This window comes from Fundulus heteroclitus, unplaced genomic scaffold (genome assembly GCF_011125445.2).
Source record: "Fundulus heteroclitus isolate FHET01 unplaced genomic scaffold, MU-UCD_Fhet_4.1 scaffold_98, whole genome shotgun sequence".
Lineage (NCBI taxonomy): Eukaryota > Metazoa > Chordata > Actinopteri > Cyprinodontiformes > Fundulidae > Fundulus > Fundulus heteroclitus.
The window spans coordinates 100,633-119,647 of NW_023397450.1; the positions used below are offsets into that span (position 1 = coordinate 100,633).

General features: G+C 36.8%; 1 protein-coding gene across 3 annotated transcripts; it reads right to left on the bottom strand.

Moving 5' to 3' along the window:
• Positions 1-436: 436 nt before the first annotated feature.
• LOC110367804 lies at positions 437-16,963 on the bottom strand. Of its 3 annotated transcripts, none has more exons than XM_036135029.1 (9): positions 16,675-16,963; positions 16,368-16,384; positions 16,139-16,226; positions 7,898-8,062; positions 6,326-6,454; positions 4,158-4,185; positions 3,899-3,913; positions 2,992-3,216; positions 437-937 (listed from the first exon to the last, which is right to left on the bottom strand). In XM_036135029.1, exons 3-9 carry the CDS (start codon positions 16,190-16,192, stop codon positions 711-713), a joined length of 843 nt encoding a protein of 280 aa, XP_035990922.1. In that variant the 5' UTR covers positions 16,193-16,226; positions 16,368-16,384; positions 16,675-16,963; the 3' UTR covers positions 437-710. The 3 variants fall into 3 exon arrangements, with proteins under 3 accessions (XP_035990922.1, XP_035990923.1, XP_035990924.1); XM_036135030.1 differs by lacking the exon at positions 16,368-16,384 and having other exon boundaries at positions 16,675-16,751; positions 16,896-16,961; XM_036135031.1 differs by lacking the exon at positions 2,992-3,216.
• Between the last annotated feature and the right edge of the window lie 2,052 nt (positions 16,964-19,015).

The following is a 19,015-nucleotide window of genomic DNA, read 5'->3' on the forward strand; positions in this document are numbered from 1 at the left end:
GGTCAAGAGCAGAGTGGTGGCTGGAGGGAGACTGAGGTGATTGGATGATAACTCCATCCATCCATCCATTTTCCAACACGCTTATCACTGTTGGGGTCGCAAGGGTTGCTGGTGCCTATCTCCAGCTGTCAATGTCGATGATAACTGTTGGATGAAAAGTGGACAGAGCTGATAGGAAAGGTGGGAAGCATGGTTGTCAAATATAAGAACTTTGAAATTCAAGGAGTTCCTTGTATGAAGCTGGAAATGCTTAAAGAAAACCAGAAAATCAGCTTCTTGGATGAAATGGGATTAAAAGTTCACCCATGGGAAAACAAACAGTGGTGTGATGGTGTTCCCAAATATATCGATGGGACGGTTCTGTCATGGCTGTCAGCTAGGACAACACAGATTTTAGCACATGCTAACAATGTAACTTAGAAATAAACAAGAATTATTCAGTCTACCTAAGAATTTATTTATTTATTTTAATACATTAATGCTGTCAGGACAGTATGACAAAAATACCCCACATGAAAAAAAAGCGTTCATACCCCAAAAACTGATTTTTTTCCAATAAATTTAGAAAATTATTTTAAATTTATCTTCTGTCCTGTTGGTGGGGACATACAGTCTGAAAGTCATCAATCTAGCAAGTTACTGATTGGAGGAAAACAACTTGTTGCAACTGTCCCCAGTCTCCCACACTGAGCCATGGTTTCTGTGTAGGGTTAACCAAAAAGTTTGGAACACTTTTTTAACTCATTTGTAATAATGCTAAAAGCCTCGTCATTTTGTCTACATGCCAACAATCCTGGCTTAGTCTCATGGAAGAAAAGGTGAACATCAAGCATAACATTTTCATACACTTCAGACCAGCTGATTCCTGCAGTTGAATAGTCATCATCTCTGGTGTGGTGCATCAGAACCAAAATGACTGGTTTACCCGACATAGACACTGAAAAAGAAGAAAGGTGGGATTAGATCACATTTCAGGAATATAACTTTTTTACTTGCTTATTAAGATCCTCAATAACAGACAGAACTAATCTGTGAAATACTCTGATTGCAAAAATTGGGTCTGATTCCAGAAACAATGGATCTTTCTTTTTTTGTTGTTGTAACAAATAAAAGAAAAAGTCTGCCTTGCGGTGGACTGTAGCCTTGCAGCACACAACCTCATCCACTGAACAAAGCCCCAAGCCTCTTTAAAAATCCTACCCTGACACTCTGACCTTTTTCCCCATTAAAGTAAAGCCAGAGGAAAATGAATTTCCCCATATGGAAACACACAGTGGACATTTGAGCTCTAGTGGAAAAGGGCCTATTTTCAAGTACAAGAACTGAAGAACAATTGTTTTGTTTTTTAAAATTGTTTGGATTTCCCTTGGGAGAAGGCCCCAAAAGACCTTCAAAGGGAGGTGCCCAGGAGGCATCATCATCAGATTCCTGACCTACCACATCTTGGTTCTTTTTAATTTGGAGAAGCAACATTTAGACTGAGGAGGGTGACTGACCTCTTCACCCTGTGTCTAAGGCTAAGTCCAGCTGGAAGATGCTCATTTTGGCCGCTTGTATCTGGAACCTTATTCCAGTAATATCAGTAATATCCATCCATATCCTTCATTAGTGAGCAGTGGTGGGTAAGTTACTGATTCCCAAAAAGTAACCAAGTTACCAATTCAGCTACTTCAGAGTTATCAGAGTAACTAGTTAATAGGCAAATAAACTATGCAGTTACTTTTTACTATCTAAGATGTCAGTGAATTTGGATGACTTTGCTGGTATTGGAACTTTAAATACTATTATCAATTATGAAATGCATGATAATTAATTAAATCTACTTGAAGTAGATTATAGTACAATGAAGACGTTGTACACTAATCTATAAAAAATTTTTGTGTGGTGGAACAAGTGAACCAAGAGTCAAGACACCTATCAACTACAATATATTGAAATGATTGTTATTGTTATTATGGTCATTGTTTAGAATAAAAGAACAACAAAACAAATTAGATGTTTTAAAACTTCATAATTATTAACATTAACAGGGTACAACTGGTTGTAAAATTGGTACAGCGATAAAAAATAATGGTTTTCAAGCAATATAATAACAGACGATACACTTTGTATTAGAATTAAATGAGGGCCACACCATTCAGCTAGTTAGAATGTAATTCAAGTGTTTTTGTGATTATGACAATAAATAATTTCTACCACTGAAGAAATAAGGAGCAAAGCCAAGACATTTATGCACTCTAGTTGTAAATATAATTTAAAATAAACAACAAAAGAGTATAAGCATTAGCTTATTTTTGACCATACATCAAAAACCCAAACAACACTCCATGCTAACTATTAACTCTCCGTTTACTTATTTATCTATCCATGTGGCACATTTCAGCTTCCTGAATAACATATCTGCACAGAAAAGTTTGAGTGTAAAGATGAAACCGCCTGAAGCAGGAGGATACATAATAAACCTTGTAACATCTAAGCCTCGTCTGCAAGTGGCAGACATGTTACTGAAGTAAAGGAAAGTGGCCGCTGCCAAAGATTTAAACAACTGTGTAGAATATAGTTTTCAAATATCGCAATTTTTGCTGTTGTTTTTGGCTAGGTTAAGGAGGGTGCGTAAATGTTAAGGGAGAGGCGAGGTTTACGTTGGCTCTCAGGCACAGACATGACAGTGTTGGATAATCTGAAACCAAGTCACGCCACTTTGGATGAAACCAAAGTCACTAGTGTAGTTATTTTCTAATGACGTTACTCCCAACACTGTGGGTTTCGGAACATAGAAAATCAAGAGGTTTATGTTTCTAAGTGTCCCTAAGAAGGTCTCTTCTTTTAACAGTTAAGACAAAAACATGTTTTTATTTGTCAGGACTGCACTAAAGTGACAAACTGTGAGCCCATTATCTTATTCAAACAAATTTCCTTTCATACAACAGTTAAATTTCCAAATAGACTTTTAGTTGTGATTCTTGTACTGACAGAAATGATTTCCATTACCTGTTGTATTTGCCATGCATGATTCCACGTCTGATCCAACCCGGGATGTGATTGGACAGAAGAGAACGATGACATAACAGTCTTCCAGTGATGTTTCCTCCACACGAGTAAATGGCAAATTTCTCTCTACTAATTGCTCCTTTACTTCATTATCGGCACCAAACGTCTGACCAGTGCACATATAGAAAACCTTCACTCTCTTTGGTATTGGCATAAAGGTTATCCCTGAAAAAGACAAACAGTTGCCATTTATGACTGTGGGTAAAATAAATTAGCAGGGTTGCAAGTTTGAATCCAAGTTCCTCCACCACATTAAAAGCGAATTTAAGCAAGATACTGGGCTTCAAGTCATCCACTGTCTCACTATCTGTGTATAAATCTGAAAGGTTTAAAGAGGATGGGTGGATCAAATTTGTGAAAGTGAATTTATGTTGATGATATGACTGGAGAAACATATTTACCATTTAAATTTTACAGTTATGTCATTGAATCTAAGAAGAACTTCAGTTTGCAATTATGGTACAAAAACAAATGATTAATTTATGCAAAACATTGACAATCGTGTAGAATATTGGGTGAAAGTTGGACTGCTGGAACTACTTCTTGTACTGTTACATGACAAACGCAATTTATAAGTTTCCCCCCTCTGATTAAAATACATATACTAATTACCTCTTCCAAAAAGTTTGCAGTGTACCTTGACTATGATTTTAACTAGGCATATTTCTTAGCAAGGGGAGCTGTAAAAACCCATGGATGTCTACAGGCTCTGATGAATAATCCTGTATAATGTTTCAATGTTTTTCCAGGAGTTAAAAACCATCCCACAACAACGTGTGGGCACAATGTTAAATAGTAGAGTGGTGATAGAACTGTTTACTGATCAGTTCTGTTTTAAGATACATACCTGGCCATCCCTTCCCTACAGAGAGAACAGAGAAATAATTAAAAGTGTAATAAAAAAGGAGAATGTTTTGATTTTAAAACTAGGTGTGTAATTGTACATAGAATCATACCATAATCATTTCAACACAATAACAATAATAATAATAATAATAATAATAATAATAATAATAATAATAATAATAATAATAATAATAATAAAGACATGTAGATCAGACTGACTGGTGATCTCAAAATAATTAGCAGTAAACAACTTTACATACAGCTTGATTGGCTTCCCTGATTTTCATCCTGCACACAAAAATAAAACACACAATTACAAATAAAAAGTGAAATAATTTACACAAAGCTGACAGCTTTACTATAGCAAAGATAATTAAACTCTTCGAGCCGGTGACAGGCTCATTAAAATTGTTTAAACCTTCAGAGTCATTTTTAAATTCAATCGTACAAATTTAAGATCAAGAACAAAAATCTGAGCATTAACATTAAGTAGAAGTCAGATAAGTTATGAATTAACAGAAGTTCATTGTTTTGCCTCTGCCTGTTGTTTTCACAGCTGCAATGTTCACATGACTATTTTAAATCTTGTTGCTGGTTACTGTTTATAAACACTGTCTGGTCATTTAACATCACTACCATATTTTTTTGACAATATGGCCCATTTAAAATTCTTAAATGTTCTAACAAACTGATGGCGCACCTTAATGCCATTGTGCTTACTGACCAATCTTATTTGGTACAATGTGCTCAAAATTCTGTTAAAATGCGTAAGTAGGACTTTGGTAAGCAACAATTCCACTCTGCTCAATGGATATTCTGAGCATTACGGTACACTGTGCCACTACCCAATCAGATCCCTGAGCTGTCTACAAGCCTGCCTGACTGTAGTGTCTAAACTAGAAGTGCATTCATGTAAAGGCCCCCATATTCTCAGGGGTAGTTCACTCCGCGGAGGTCCATGCATACAGGTGCATGCAGAGATACATTTTTACAACTTCACAGAGGTGAGAAGTCTTTACATCGAATGGTTTCATAAGTGACAATGAGCATGATACACTGAGCTGCTCCATGCAGTCGGTCTCAAAGATATGCAGCATCACAGTCCCTCTCTGTTCTAACTGAGCCTGCTGGTAAAGAAACACCTAGCTAATCTTGCATTTTGCCATCCGTTTCACTCCCTTATCCAACTGACAGAAAGTTTGGGAATTGTAGGAAAATTTGCCACAAGAAATGCAGGCAACAGTACGCTGGACTATGAAGGTAAAACGTCAGTGGAGAGTCATTGTGGAGTCCACAAGCTCACAGTATGGGCACAGTACGCCTTTAGGCAGCCCGCACCCGGAGTACACGCTACCAACAATAAACCTAGTAAGTTAATTCAATATAAAGGTTATGTTTGTTTTGGCTTTATGTTAGAAATGGGGCGGTGTAGTCCAGCTACTCTGTCCTCCTGACAGAGACAGATAGCGAGCTGTGGACATGGAGAGGTGGAGTGATGTTTCACATTTGAGAAGAATATTTAGTGTTCCATATATGTGGACAAAGACACACACAGACACATTAATACATGGTGTGCCTTATAATCCGGTATGCCTTGTGGTCCGAAAAATAGGGTAGTTAGTGTTAATCCATCCTGTCAGAAATCAGCGTTTGGACTTCCTGTTTTCAAACCACCTAATAGAGGTAAAAACTAACTTGATGAATAACTACTGTGTACTGCAATCATTTTAAATATGTACAGAATAGATGCAAGTGTTACATAAGGCAGAAAATGTTGCCAATGCTTGCAAAAGGATTAATAATTATTTAATAATTAATTAATAATAAAAATAAATAATTATTTTTTATATTTGATGGCATTACAACCTCAAACATATGTGGCTTTGATAGGGATTTTATGTGACAGACCAACATCGCACCACATTAAACATTCAGCAATTATGAAGTGGAAGGAAAATATACATGGTGTTCATTCTTTCATTATAAACAAGGAGGTTTCTAATTTATTTGCATTTAGTGCCCTTGTTTATACTAAGCTTCAGTTTTTTTTAGGTTTTTGGTATGAATACATTTGAATACAGTCAATAGAATGTTGCTTTTGCACTATAATATATTCCAGAAAATAGGAATACACCAGAAGGAAGCTAAACATTTTGTATAATAGAACGTTCTAATTCAATTAAAAACCAGAATGGTTTTTGTTGCTGTATTTTTAATGAATCTATTTGGAACAGGATCAAACACCAGCTCAAGTCTAGACCTGGATATTCTCTGGTGGAAAATCTCTCACTGACATGTTGAAAAACACAGACAAGACCTCCTCATACTTCTTGTCTGGATATAAAACACCCTGTGTTCATTTAGACAACAACGTCATATACGGGCCTGTACATAACATTATGACTAAAGAAGGTTATCCTTCACTCACCTTCTGAGTTGTGATGGACAGGTTAACTTTATATTCTTGGGGTGAGTAAGTACTTTCAAAGTCAATACACAGCCAAAAAAACTTTTCACAATGTGGACACTCGACTGTGTCCTTGTGTTTCACAGCATCCTGTCAAAGCAAAAGAGATTTGTGTTAAAAAACAAAAGATGTTGAACAAATTTCCTTCTATAAAAACAACAACCACAATAATAGTAAAATAATAATAATAACACATTGACATTATTAATATTTAAAGACACCCTTAATGATATTAAAGGTTACCGTGTTAGAAAGTGTAAACTGCATGTTAGGGATCGTGATACATTACAGAGCACTTCGCTCTCAGGCTGCAGGTCAGCTGGTGGTTCCTAGAGTCTCTAAAAGTAGAATGGGAGGCAGATCCTTTAGCTATCAGGCTCCTCTCCTGTGGAACCAACTCCCAGTTTTGGTCCGTGAGGCAGACACCCTGTCTACTTTTAAGACTAATCTTAAAACTTTTCTTTTTGACAAAAATTATAACTAGTGGCTCATGTTACTCTGAGCTACCTTTATAGTTTTACTGCTACAGGCTTAGGCTACTGGAGTATATCAGGATCTAATTTTCTCACTCTATTGAGTTCTACTGTTCTTCAATTATGCATTATGTGTTGTCATTTCTGCTTTAACTTTCTGTTCTCTCTCTTTTTTCTTCATAGTAGGTACACCTGGTCTGGCGTTCTGTTAACTGTGACATCATCCAGAGAAGACGGCTCACCCGCTACTACCATCTAATGTAGAACAGATTACTGGATCAATGTGTGTTTCTGTGCTTTTTTTGTCTCTCTTGTTGTGTCTCTGTTCTGTCTTCTGTAACCCCAGTCGGTCGAGGCAGATGACCGTTCATACTGAGCCCGGTTCTGCCGGAGGTTTTTCCTTCCCGTTAATGGGTGGTTTTTCTTCCCACTGTCGCTTCATGCTTGCTCAGTATGAGGGATTGCAGCAAAGCCATGTACAATGCAGATGACTCTCCCTGTGGCTCTACGGTTCCCCAGGAGTGAATGCTGCTTGTCGGGACTTTGATGCAATCAACTGGTTTCCTTATATAGGACATTTTTGACCAATCTGTATAATCTGACCCAATCTGTATAATATGATTGAACTTGACTTTGTAAAGTGCCTTGAGATGACATGTTTCATGATTTGGCGCTATATAAACAAAATTGAATTGAATTGAATTGAATTATATATAGACAGACAGACAACCATTTTGTAGTTGCTTGACTGTTAGTATTTGGAATTTGTGTCATTTTGAATATCTGGAAGTTTCTTGATTTGTTATTCATTAGATTGCAGCTACTGGGAAAAAAAAAAAAAAAAAAAAAAAAAAAAAAAAAAAAAAAAAAAAAAAAAGATTGCAGCTACTGGGCCAGGGGCGTAAGGACAGGTTGAGTGTTTAAAAAAAGAGATTTAATACTAATGTAAGCCTACATATGCATTGTTCTACATTAACACAGTTCTGTGACCAGCACAGATAGAAAGATTTGGTAACATGTTCAGAAATAAAATACATCTCTCCAAACCCTTTGACCTCACCTGTTCTGAACGAGTAAAGCTCAAGCTGCTGAAGGCTGTATTTTTTTTCCATGGTTTAAACAGATCCAGTTGGAAATGACAACGGACATTCATCGCCGCATTAAATACGATAGAAGAAAGAATGCCTTTTTGACATCGTGGACACATTACTGAGCCCCAGTGAGCCTACAAAACAGAAAGTTTGTATTAAAATCTAAAGATGATGAACAACTTTCATTCAAATTGAAAACTTAAGCTGACAATTTCCAGGAAGCTGAGGAGATAAAGTGTTAAGAACAAACAGTTTTAACAGTTTTAAAAACTAATTTATCCTCTTACACATTTCTCCTCTTTTGCTTTTTTGACAGCCACAAATGTTAAGATCAAACACCATTTACTGTTAATCAGAAATTACCTTTGTAATTGGATGATGCACTTGGTCCAGCATTGCCGTATTTAACGCTATCTCACTAATATACTTGAATTGATATTGAATGGACTGTCTAAGATAATTTGAGATGAAATGTGGTTAAAACTGGCGCTATATAAATAAAGTGAGTTATTTGATTAAAAGGGATAAAAAATGTGATAACAAATGTTGAAAAGCTGTTTTCAAATGACTGATTGTGTAATATTCTGAGATCTGTTCTGGTTTATGTTAGTTTTAGTTTTCCTTCTCTCTCCTGTATTTTATTATCTGGCTGTTTTGAGTTCTGTCTTGTCTGGATTCTTGTTTAGATTCTTGTTTACTGTTTTAGTTTATTCTGTTATGTCTTCAGAAGCTTCTTAGTTTGGGTTTGATTTTTTTTTATCTGTTCTTGTTTTGAGCCTCAGCACTGATGTCTGGTCTAATTACTTACTCTGCACACCTGCCTAACTCCACTCCTGCTGCAATCACCTCTCACCGATTTCACCTGCTTCTACCTCCATATAAACTGCTGAGACCAGACATCAGTGCCAGGTTGTCCTGTCCAGGGGTCCGTTCTTCGTACGTCGCTAACTCAGTTAGCAGGATTTCATTGTTGACGATTTGGCATGATCTTGGATCGTTTGGTTCTTCGAAAGACATCCTGCACTTGTTGTCATAGCAACATGTGCGCCAGCTTAAACCTGCTCCAGAGCAGGCTTATTTCATGTAAACAATATTAGATCATGGCTATATAAGCGGAGGAGATAGGGAAGTCTGCCGTAGCCATGTCCATTTTTACTACAGCAACCTGTTGCGGAAAGGGGCAAGAATAATTTGCAGAGTTTTTCGAATTAATCGCGTATTGCGCAATAGACAGGATCCTTTAGCGCAGCGCGACAATGTAAATGTAGAGAGATTTTCTTAGTGGCTGTTATAAACAGACAGACACATAATTTAACAGTGGCTTTTAAAGAGGAAAAAGTGATGTTGGAGCCATAAATCTAAAATATTTAAGTTATTTGTATGATAGTTTGCTTTTTATTTTTATCATATTCAGTAAGAAGATTTGTTCAGGCCATTTTATTGTGAAGTTTAGTTTACTTTGAAAGGCTTGTTTCCTGTCGAGCCGTATATTGTATTAGAAAAAACTATGGATGGATTATCTAGACACGGAGCAATACAGTTTTACCGTGTAAACTGTGGATGACTTGGAAAAGGAAGATTTTCATTTTTTATGGATAAAGATTTTTTAAGGTTAAAATTCCCAGTTTGCACATGTCCTTTACTTCCAGTCTCTAAGGAATGACACTGAAATTTGGATCTCTTGACATAACAAGTGCCTTTTTAAAATAAAGTATAATAATTAAAGGCTACCATTTTGTAGAATATTCTTGTATTTCACTTTTACTTGTCCCCATGTTCTAGTGGGTCCCGTGGAGGCTCTGACATAAAAGAACAAAGTAAATATGAAATTATTAAAATGAAAAAATTCATACTGTAGAAAGTGATAGAAACATCTACCATGGACAGTATTTACGCATTAATTTGTCTGCTGCTTTTTGCCAGCCCTCTCTCCTGGCTTTAACAGATTTTGAGGTGTTTTAATTAATGACTCAAATTCGGCATAACCTTCCAAGCTCGTGTTCTGCTTGGGAGAAAAACTGTGGGCGTTCTTTGGCCATGCTGAACAGCCAATAGCAGCGCTGCTGATCATTGTTTCTACTATCGATACATTTCCCCTTTTAAACAAACGCATGAACGCGCAGTTGTCTCAGATAACTCAATCCAGCCATACTAATCATAAACAACAGGTGTGTTCAAAGAACCCACTTAGCCGGATCAGGATTAGCCGGATGAAATCATCTTGGATGTCTCATTTGATCTTGGATGTTTTAAGCAACGTACGAAGAACGGACCCCTGGTCTCCTCTTGCAAATTCTGTATGTTGGTTTGCTTTTTGGATTTTTGACCCCTGTTTCTCCAGAAACCTGAGCCATTCAGTCCTGTCTGTTCCTGCCTTGTCTGTCCTGCTCGTCTGTTTATTTTTTGTGCCATCTTTTTGTTCGACAGCCTGTTTGGATTTTTCCCCTGTTTTTTAAATTTTGTGATTAAAAAGCTTCTTTTTAAAGAAACCTCTGCTGGTCTGGCTGAATTCTGGGTCCTTTCCCTCTGAACATTACAGATTGATTTTATAATGCACACTAAGCTTAAGTCATTCTGCATATTTAGATAAGCCCAAGAAAAACACTTTGCTATATTCATTTGGATCCAGTTAAATTGGAATACAAATTGTATTAAACTGTATCCAAAGTGCTAGTGGATAGTGAATGCTCTAATTAAAGAGGTTTTGATAGCTGTCAGTCACACAGTACCCACATGGGGTAAAGGTCATGGCAAGCTTTTACCTTGGATATGTCTAAGTAATAACAAACTTGTGAGCTTTAAAGTTTCTCCCAGCAAAATATTAATAAATAAATAAAGCAAAACAACATGGTTGCCACTCCCCGTACTTTAAATGTAAATCTCAAAGTTTAAAGAAAACATCAGCTTTTAAATTCATTTTGATGACATTTCTAACAAAAAGTGGATTATATATCATCACCTTAACTTTGTACTTCATGCTGTTAATGTCATTAAAATGTATCGAATACTATCTTAAAATGTTACATTTCCCTTTGTGAATGTTGGGAATGAATGTCCCAATTCAAGAATCCTTCAAAGACGCCTTCTAATGTGGCCCATGAATTTGTCCTTCTTTTCCTTGATTTAAAGGATGCATCTGGTGCATCCTTCATTGCTAATCCTATCCCATAATTCATTGGGTGTTGAACAGAGCTTTTTAATCATTAACAGCAATGGTGGAGGTGGATGAAAAGCTGTAAAGAGATTTAAATTTATTACCAATTCTGTGACATATAAGGAACTTTTAAAAGGATTTTAGGCAAGAAGTTATCTAAGTTAAACCAAACTGTTGACATATTGCTTGAGTTTAAAAACTCTAACGCAGCCGTCTTAGGTTGTCGGCTTCCAGCTCACTGGGCGGCTTTGGCTCAACATGGCGAGAGACTCGCCTCTCTCCCGGCCAATAGACCCTTTTCACATGACGTCACTCAACTTCCGTTTTGAAGCGGAGCAGGGTATCTTTACTTCCGGCTACATGCTTTTACATAGAAAATTCGGGAGGTGAAGAGGTGTTTCACTGATAATCAGCGCGATTTCATTAGGTAAGACTGAGACCACAATGTGTCGCATTGACTATCTTTATTTTCCTTAGTATTGGTAGCGATCATTGCTGTTATATAGATGCTTTGATCGGGACAGTAACATGTAGATCAAAGCTAACATGCAGCAGCTTGTTAGCTTACCTTACCAAACTTTTACCCATCAGTAATCAGCGTGATTTCATTAGGTAAGACTGAGAGCACAATATTAAATGTGTCTTATTGACTATCTTTATTTTCCTTAGTATTTGTAGCGATCATTGCTGTTATAAAGATGCTTTGATCGGGACAGTAACATGAAGATCAAAGCTAACATGCAGCAGCTTGTTAGCTTACTTTACCTGTCATTAATCGGATGTAGATGTTAGAAAATGATTACTGTAGCTTGGCTATTATAGAAATAAATCTAGTTCACCGAGTGAAAAAAGAGACATTTATTGCTACATTGTTCCCCTTACTTGATTATGTTGACGTGTTATATATAATTGCAGTCACTGAATTAAAAAGAACTTATTCCATTTGAATCTTTTTGTTCATTCCTAAAAAAAAATGACCGTGGGTCTATTGGACAGTACTTCTGTTTCTGAATTTTGTGTATTATAATGAATTTTCTTCATAATATTATTTGCAGTTATATTAATGCACTTTTTTTTAGTTTTTGTGCAAAATACTGTATATTTTAAGTAGAAGCCTGAAATTGTATTATTATACTGTATTAGTAATGACATGTGCTGCTGACCTCTTAGTCAGATCAACCTTTAAAAAAAGAGATCTTAATCTCAATGGGAGTTTATCTGGTTAAATAAAGGTTTTAAAAAGTATTATAATTACTCTATTTTTTCTCCCCTTGTGTCCATCTCTCAGCAGCATCATATCCACCAAGCATGGCACAATCAGAGAAACCGCTACTGCAGTGTCCCACAGTGTTCGAACAACAAAAAAAACTTTACATATCTCAGTTTTCACGACTTCCCGGCTGATGCTGAGACTCGCGCCCGTTGGGTGACGGCAATAAGAAGAGACGAGGGGCCAAATTTTAAAATCCTTCGCAGCAGCACTTACGCCTGCAGTCAGCACTTCTCTTCCGAGGACACCTATGTTTCTGCAAGTGGTCTTTAATAAATTAAACTCCATCTTTCTTTCTTAAAGATAATTGAGTTATAAGTTTATTTAGCTATTCCCAAGATAATTTCAGTGGCTCACCACGTAAATTTTTATTAGAGCTGTCAAAATCAATTTGTTAATGAAAGGAAAATAATCTGAGAAATTAATTAATTTCTGCACATACAAATGGTTTTTAAAAATACTCACCTGTACACTGTGATCGCACACTGTCTCTTTCTCCTGCATAGTTTACATTTCAATTGTTTACTGTTAAATCACTGCTGCACTTTATCCTGTAATTTACTGTAATTCTCAAGCTGTATGCAAACGGAATTTCGTTCTGTACGCACTCTGTGCATACATAATGACAAATAAAGTTGTCTAAGTCTAATTTGTCTATGGATGAACCCAGAACCACACACGAGGGACTTAAAATGAAAGTCTTTATTGAAGGTTTGATGGGATGGAGGGTGATGTAACCAGCGAGGTAGAACTGCACGGGAACAGGGTGATGGTGTTGGCAGGAGCTGACGGACCGGAGAGAGACTTCTTGGAACCAGGAACAGGCATCAGGGTCCACAGCTCGGCAGAGAACTGACAGTTCAGGGGAGAACCCACCAGAACTCAGCAGCAGGCTCTTCTGTAAGGCAGAGGGGAAGCGGAGCAAGTCAGCACAATAAACAGGAAAGGTAAAAGGTAAAATGGACAGAGCTGCTATGAAGTATCTATGTAATAAATAACTAAAATATATGAAGTGTGATGTCTGAAGTTTTTTAAAATCCATGTTTTTTTGGTCAGTTCCTGAAAAATAACAGTATAGGACACAAGGGGTTTGCCCCGACAGCAGCATAATCCATAAATACTATAATTAACTGATTATTAGTGTGCATTCAACATTATTGACAGTGTCTTTCTCAGTCTATGATGTCCTAAACTATCACAGTTTTAACAGGAATGGGCAGAATTATTTTATTAATTGAGGCTCCAAATCTACTGACGAGACTGAGAAACACACTGAACCCACAGAGGAATTTTGAGGGATACTGCAAAGTCTGCAACTGCAGTAAAATACTACACAAAAAAAAAAGGGAGGGAATGAGGCTCCTCATTTTTATTCATAGAGCTGTGACCAAGTGGCCAACAGCATTGACACTGTTCCAAAACAAAGTATGAAAAGGCTCAACATTATACATCAACTATATCCCTGGTGTGACTCATTGGCTAAAAGCTGTGAAACAGATAAGCTGATATAGCAATAAAGCTAGCGTAGCAATATAATGGAGAAATAGAAAACTAATAAATGACAAAAGTCCTGTTGGTAGCATTGCTATCATTATCCTAGCATCTATGCTAACAACAGAGCTAAGAAGACAAAGCTCTTACCTGCATAATCGAAAAGGTATTGTTCCACAAAGAACTTGTCATCTTTGTCAAGTTTGGAGGCTGGTGTGGCCGAAAGCTTTTGTGCCAGTCTGTGCACGTCTCCCAAACAAAATTTGGGTAGATTGGTGAGGGACTGTGTGAAATCCCTATGTAAAAACACTGCTCGCGGAGAAAGCGGAAGTAAAGATACCCTGCTTCACCGCAGAACGGAAGTTGCATGACGTCACTGTGAAAAGGGTCTATTGTCCTCAGACTCCCGCTGGTTTTCAGCTGACCGTGGGAATCTAGGCTCAGAGACAGAGCGCCTTTCCTCCGCCACATTCCTTTTAAATTCCCGCCAGCTTTCCGTAATGAAAAATCATTAAGATATCTAATGTCAGTGTTTGGTTAGTTCATTATTCTCTACGGATGATGGGAGCTTTGCTCTTAAGGTTATAGGGTTTATGAAATTGCACAAATGGTACTTGTCATCAGTGAATTTTGTATAGTGATTTATTTCAACATCAAGTTAAACTTCTGGCTGATCAATGAATTTGAATTAAATAAAAGCTAATAAAGCAACATTTTAAATGAAATATTTGTTCTGCGCAAAACGTGGCAAAACGTTATGTTGAGTTTTTAACATACAGTACAAGGAATGGCATGTTCTTTTTCTTTATTTTTTTCTCGGAAAAAACCTCATAGTCATTTGACTGGGTTGCAATCCAATGTAAATGAATAGTCTACATAAATATAGGACTGATATGTGTTGGACCCAAATGTAAAAATACTACTTTTCCCCTGTGGACCAAAGTGGCAGTCACATGTTTTTCAGTTAGACTAGGTTGCAAAAAACAATGTCATCTGGTAGTCTAAAACAATCATTTAAGTAAATACATGCAAATACAATACAATATTTTGCATCTTACAATTTGAAGAACATTGCCAGTCATTTGCTTGGATATCAATCAATCAATCAATCAATCAATCAATCAATCAATCAATCAATCTATCTATCTATCTGTCAATCAATCTCTCAATCAAACCATGCTTTTCATTAGAAGAACATAGCATTGTTGTTACAAACAGCTGCAAGATTGCTGATAAAGACCAGAAAAGGAACACACATTACACTAATTTGAAGATCTCACAATTGGCTGCATGTGCATATTAGAGGTAGCTTTTTGATTTTAGAAGTATTAATGGTTTTGGTGTAAACTATTTTACTAATTTGCTATCATGTTACACACCCAGCAGACCCTCTGCTTTTTAGCTTCACCTAGCTCAAGGCTTATACATTTTTGCTGGATACTAGCAGGGGGAAACTAAAACTCAGTGTGAGACTTCTATTATTCAATATTGTCTCACCCATGGAAAAGCCATCCTACAGATTTTGCCACCGTAGCCCAGGAGATAACAGTTTGTTTTATAACCAGCAGGTTGCTCATTTGAACCCACATCTGTCCATCTCTGCTGTGTCCGCCTTTCTTACTGCCAGTGGTCAGAGAGCCACTGGCGGAGAGCCCAGTGGTGCTTCTGCCTAGAGCAGCTATGGGTAAATGTGTAGCTTATCACTGTCAGCATGTTGAATATGTGCAAAGCACTTTGGAGTCCACCAACTTGATAAAGGTTATATACAGGTACAGGATATTTTCTATTAGAGCAGTTGAGTGTGTTTTAAAAAGCAAATTATTAGAATTATCCTTTAGACTGGCTTTTTGTAAACATTTTAACTGCCTCACTTTATTTGATTGCTTAATAAACTAGATTTATTCTCTATCACATATCAATATGATCTAAATGTCTTGATTATTATTATATTAGTCATATTTTAGCATTTTATATTTCAAGATAAATGCAATGGGATCATATGTTTTATTTTTAAATACCTGTCTTGTTAAAGTTTTTCAGAATGCTTCTGTTTTCTTACTGATAACATTATTCTCTCTTCTAGAATGACAGTTAATTTATTTTATTTAGATGTTATGGTTGTATGCTTGCTTGTTTCTTGTCTGAACTTCTGAAACAGCCTTTTGTTACATTTGTTTACATTAAAAGTAATCCGATATAATATCTGATTAATTGATTCTCATGTTTATAGGTAAAGCAAAAATATGACTTCCTGATATTACTCAGCTCACATTAATAGAAATGTAGGGAACTTACCTGGGAAGCTGGGCTATGTCCCATGTTTGGCTCAGCCATTTTTTTTAAACTCATGACTCTTCAGTTAGTTCAGTTAACCTGGAGATACCTATGAAGATTTTAGATTGACAAAACAGACTTTATGTGGCAGACATTGTATTTTTTTAGACTATTAGCTAACACTTTTTATGAATAGCAATATAGACAGAAGATCCTGCTATGGATAAAATATTTGATTCTCACTACAGATCTTTAATCAGAACAGACCTGAAACAAGAAATATTTTGATCAGACTACTGTAGTGCCACCAGCAGGAGGTGTGTGAAAATTGTCAATTTCTATTACTTAAGAAAGAAACTTAATCAATTCATGGTTTTCTTAGTAGAATAAACTTAAAATCAACATGTTACTATAACATTGACAAAGACACAACATCAAAAATATCAACAGCAGTCATTCCTTAAAATAAAAACCTTCAGATTTATATTTTGTTCTTCAGAAAGTAAAAAACAAAATAAAAACAAGTAGCTGAGAAGCATGATCATATAAAAGGTTACCTTAATGTTTCACGCTGCCAAAGATCTGGTGTTCTGCTGTCCCCTTCCTCTCAGTCCTCGCATAGACAAGCTCCACCCTGCACATGTGATTTACAGCAAACTCTTTTTTCACTATTTACTCTGTTTCCACCATGACCTGATATTCTAACAGTTTGCTGTTCTCCTGCTGAGTTTCTCAGTCTTTAGAGAAACTGCACCCTGGTCCTGGTCCTGTGACTTACAATAAGCACTGCAGCTTCTCTGTGGGGTAATAATCGTTCTTCCTGTCTGACAAGCTAATGTTCTACTGCACTGCTTCTGTCCTGCTAGTTTCTCAGTCTAAAATAAACTCCACCCAGCCCTGATCATGTGACTTACAATAAACTCTCCAGCTTCCCTGCAGCAGCAGTTACTTTCACTTTCAACTTCAACAGACCCACTTTCACTGTTAGGAGTGGGGGTTATAGGACTTTTCCATGTTTCCATAAACTGATATTCTACTGCTCTCCTGGTCTCCTGCTGATTTTCTCACTCATATCAGAGGCTTATTTCCACCTTGTCCTAAAAATAGACCATTTTACAGTAAAAGTCAAGAGATTTAGAGCCCTGGGCTTTAGTTTACTTGGGTAAACCGAAGACTGGGGATTTTAAGTTGTGTTAAATTGTGTTTCCATTGCTATGAGTAATTTATTTAAATCAGCCTAATGACATATGGGTAAGTTGTGAAGAAAACTGCAGTACACCTCCAGTCATGGTGGCAATAGAAAACCACAGGCCCAACAGACAGAGGCAGACTGACGTTGCTCCACTTGCCTCGGAAAATTAAAATAGGAGCAGAGAACTGGGTAAACGAGAGTAAAAAACGTTCCAGTAAATACAATCAGGGAAGTCAAGATTCCAAAATAAAATCAAAAGGTTAGGATTCCAATATGGCCAGCAAAGGCTGTTGTTTTGTTTGTACCTCATAAAATTGTATTATTATTGTTTATTTAATCATTATTTTATCAGGTAGGTTGGTTGAGAACCAATTCTTATTTTCAACGACGGCCAGGTCAAAATAAAAATTTCCTTTAATGCTCTACCTTCCACATAAAAACACTTTTAATTTGTTTGTTCAGAGTTGCTGCTGCTAAAAGTAACATTAACATTTTAGATGCACTCTATACTGTGCCTTGTAAAACAATCGGGTTTTACCACAGTTTACTGTTGTTGATGCCATGAGCTGCCATATTTGACCCGACAATCAGCTTAAAAAATGCATCTGACTTTCTGAGGGGAAATGGAGTATTAGGGCCAGGCTAGAGAAGATTTTTTTAAAAATACTAATAATACTAAATACTAATAATACTAAAAGCTGTAATATTACGAGAATAAAGTCGTAAAATATTATGTGAATAAGGTCTTAATATTATCAGAATGAAGTTGCATTTTATGACAGCTCTTACGCAAAGAAAGAACCAAACGAATCCAGAAGAAATTGCTTCTTTCGTGGAAGAGGAGCTGTCTTGTAGTGGTTGACTACAAGGCTATCGGTGGTTACATCAGTGTACCATTCAGAGGGTTTGTTGTTTCTCAGAACACAATGAAGATGATCATCAAAATTTTAGATCAAGAAGGAGTGGAAAATCAGCGAGCACGACATGTCAGACGTTGGCAGTGCATCAGCAGGACCAATGCACTGTGGTTTCTGCATTCATATGATAAACTTAAGGCGTCTGGCATAGCAATTAAAGACTGCATTGACGGATTTAGTCATCACGTCATGTGGATGGAAGCGTATTATACTAACAGTGACCCAAAAGTAATCACGGACTACATCATTAACACAGTGACACGTATCAGAGGCTGTCCACAGCAGGTACAAACCGACCCAGGTACTGAAAACGGGCATGTCAGAGAAATGCAGCTGTTCTTACGGATGTATATGCAGGAGAAAGAAGCTTTCTTCACGGATGTCGCAGCAAATCAACAGAGTCATGGTGGGGAGTTTTACATAAGCAGAGTGTGCAATTTTGGATGAACATTTATAAAATCCTGAGAGATGATGGCTATTTCACAGGCAACTTATTGGACAAAACCTGATGCAGTTCTGCTTTCTCAACCTTATCCATGTAATTTCTAAATGACTGTGTACATGACACTATCACAATGGTGTGCATGCAGTTTACTTAGACTTAGTAGTGGATACAGAACGAAATTCTGTTGCATACAGCTTACAAGAGTTTAGTGAGATTCCAGGTGGAATAAGGCAACATTACAATACAAAGTGCAGCAGTGATCAAAATGTAAACAATGCCAGAGAAACACAGTGTGAATCACAGTTCAAACCGTTTTTATGTGCAAAAATAATGATGCAAAAATG

Bases quoted from the DNA above. Each gene is read 5' to 3' on its own strand.
- LOC110367804 (XM_036135029.1), bottom strand. From the start codon at position 16,192: ATGAGTTTAAAAAAAATGGCTGAGCCAAACATGGGACATAGCCCAGCT. The intron at 8,063-16,138 runs GTAAGTTCCCTA...TCTGTTTTGTAG, and splicing joins GACATAGCCCAGCTTCCCAG to GCTCACTGGGGCTCAGTAAT. The intron at 6,455-7,897 runs GTGAGGTCAAAG...TTGCTTTGACAG, and splicing joins GCTTTACTCGTTCAGAACAG to GATGCTGTGAAACACAAGGA.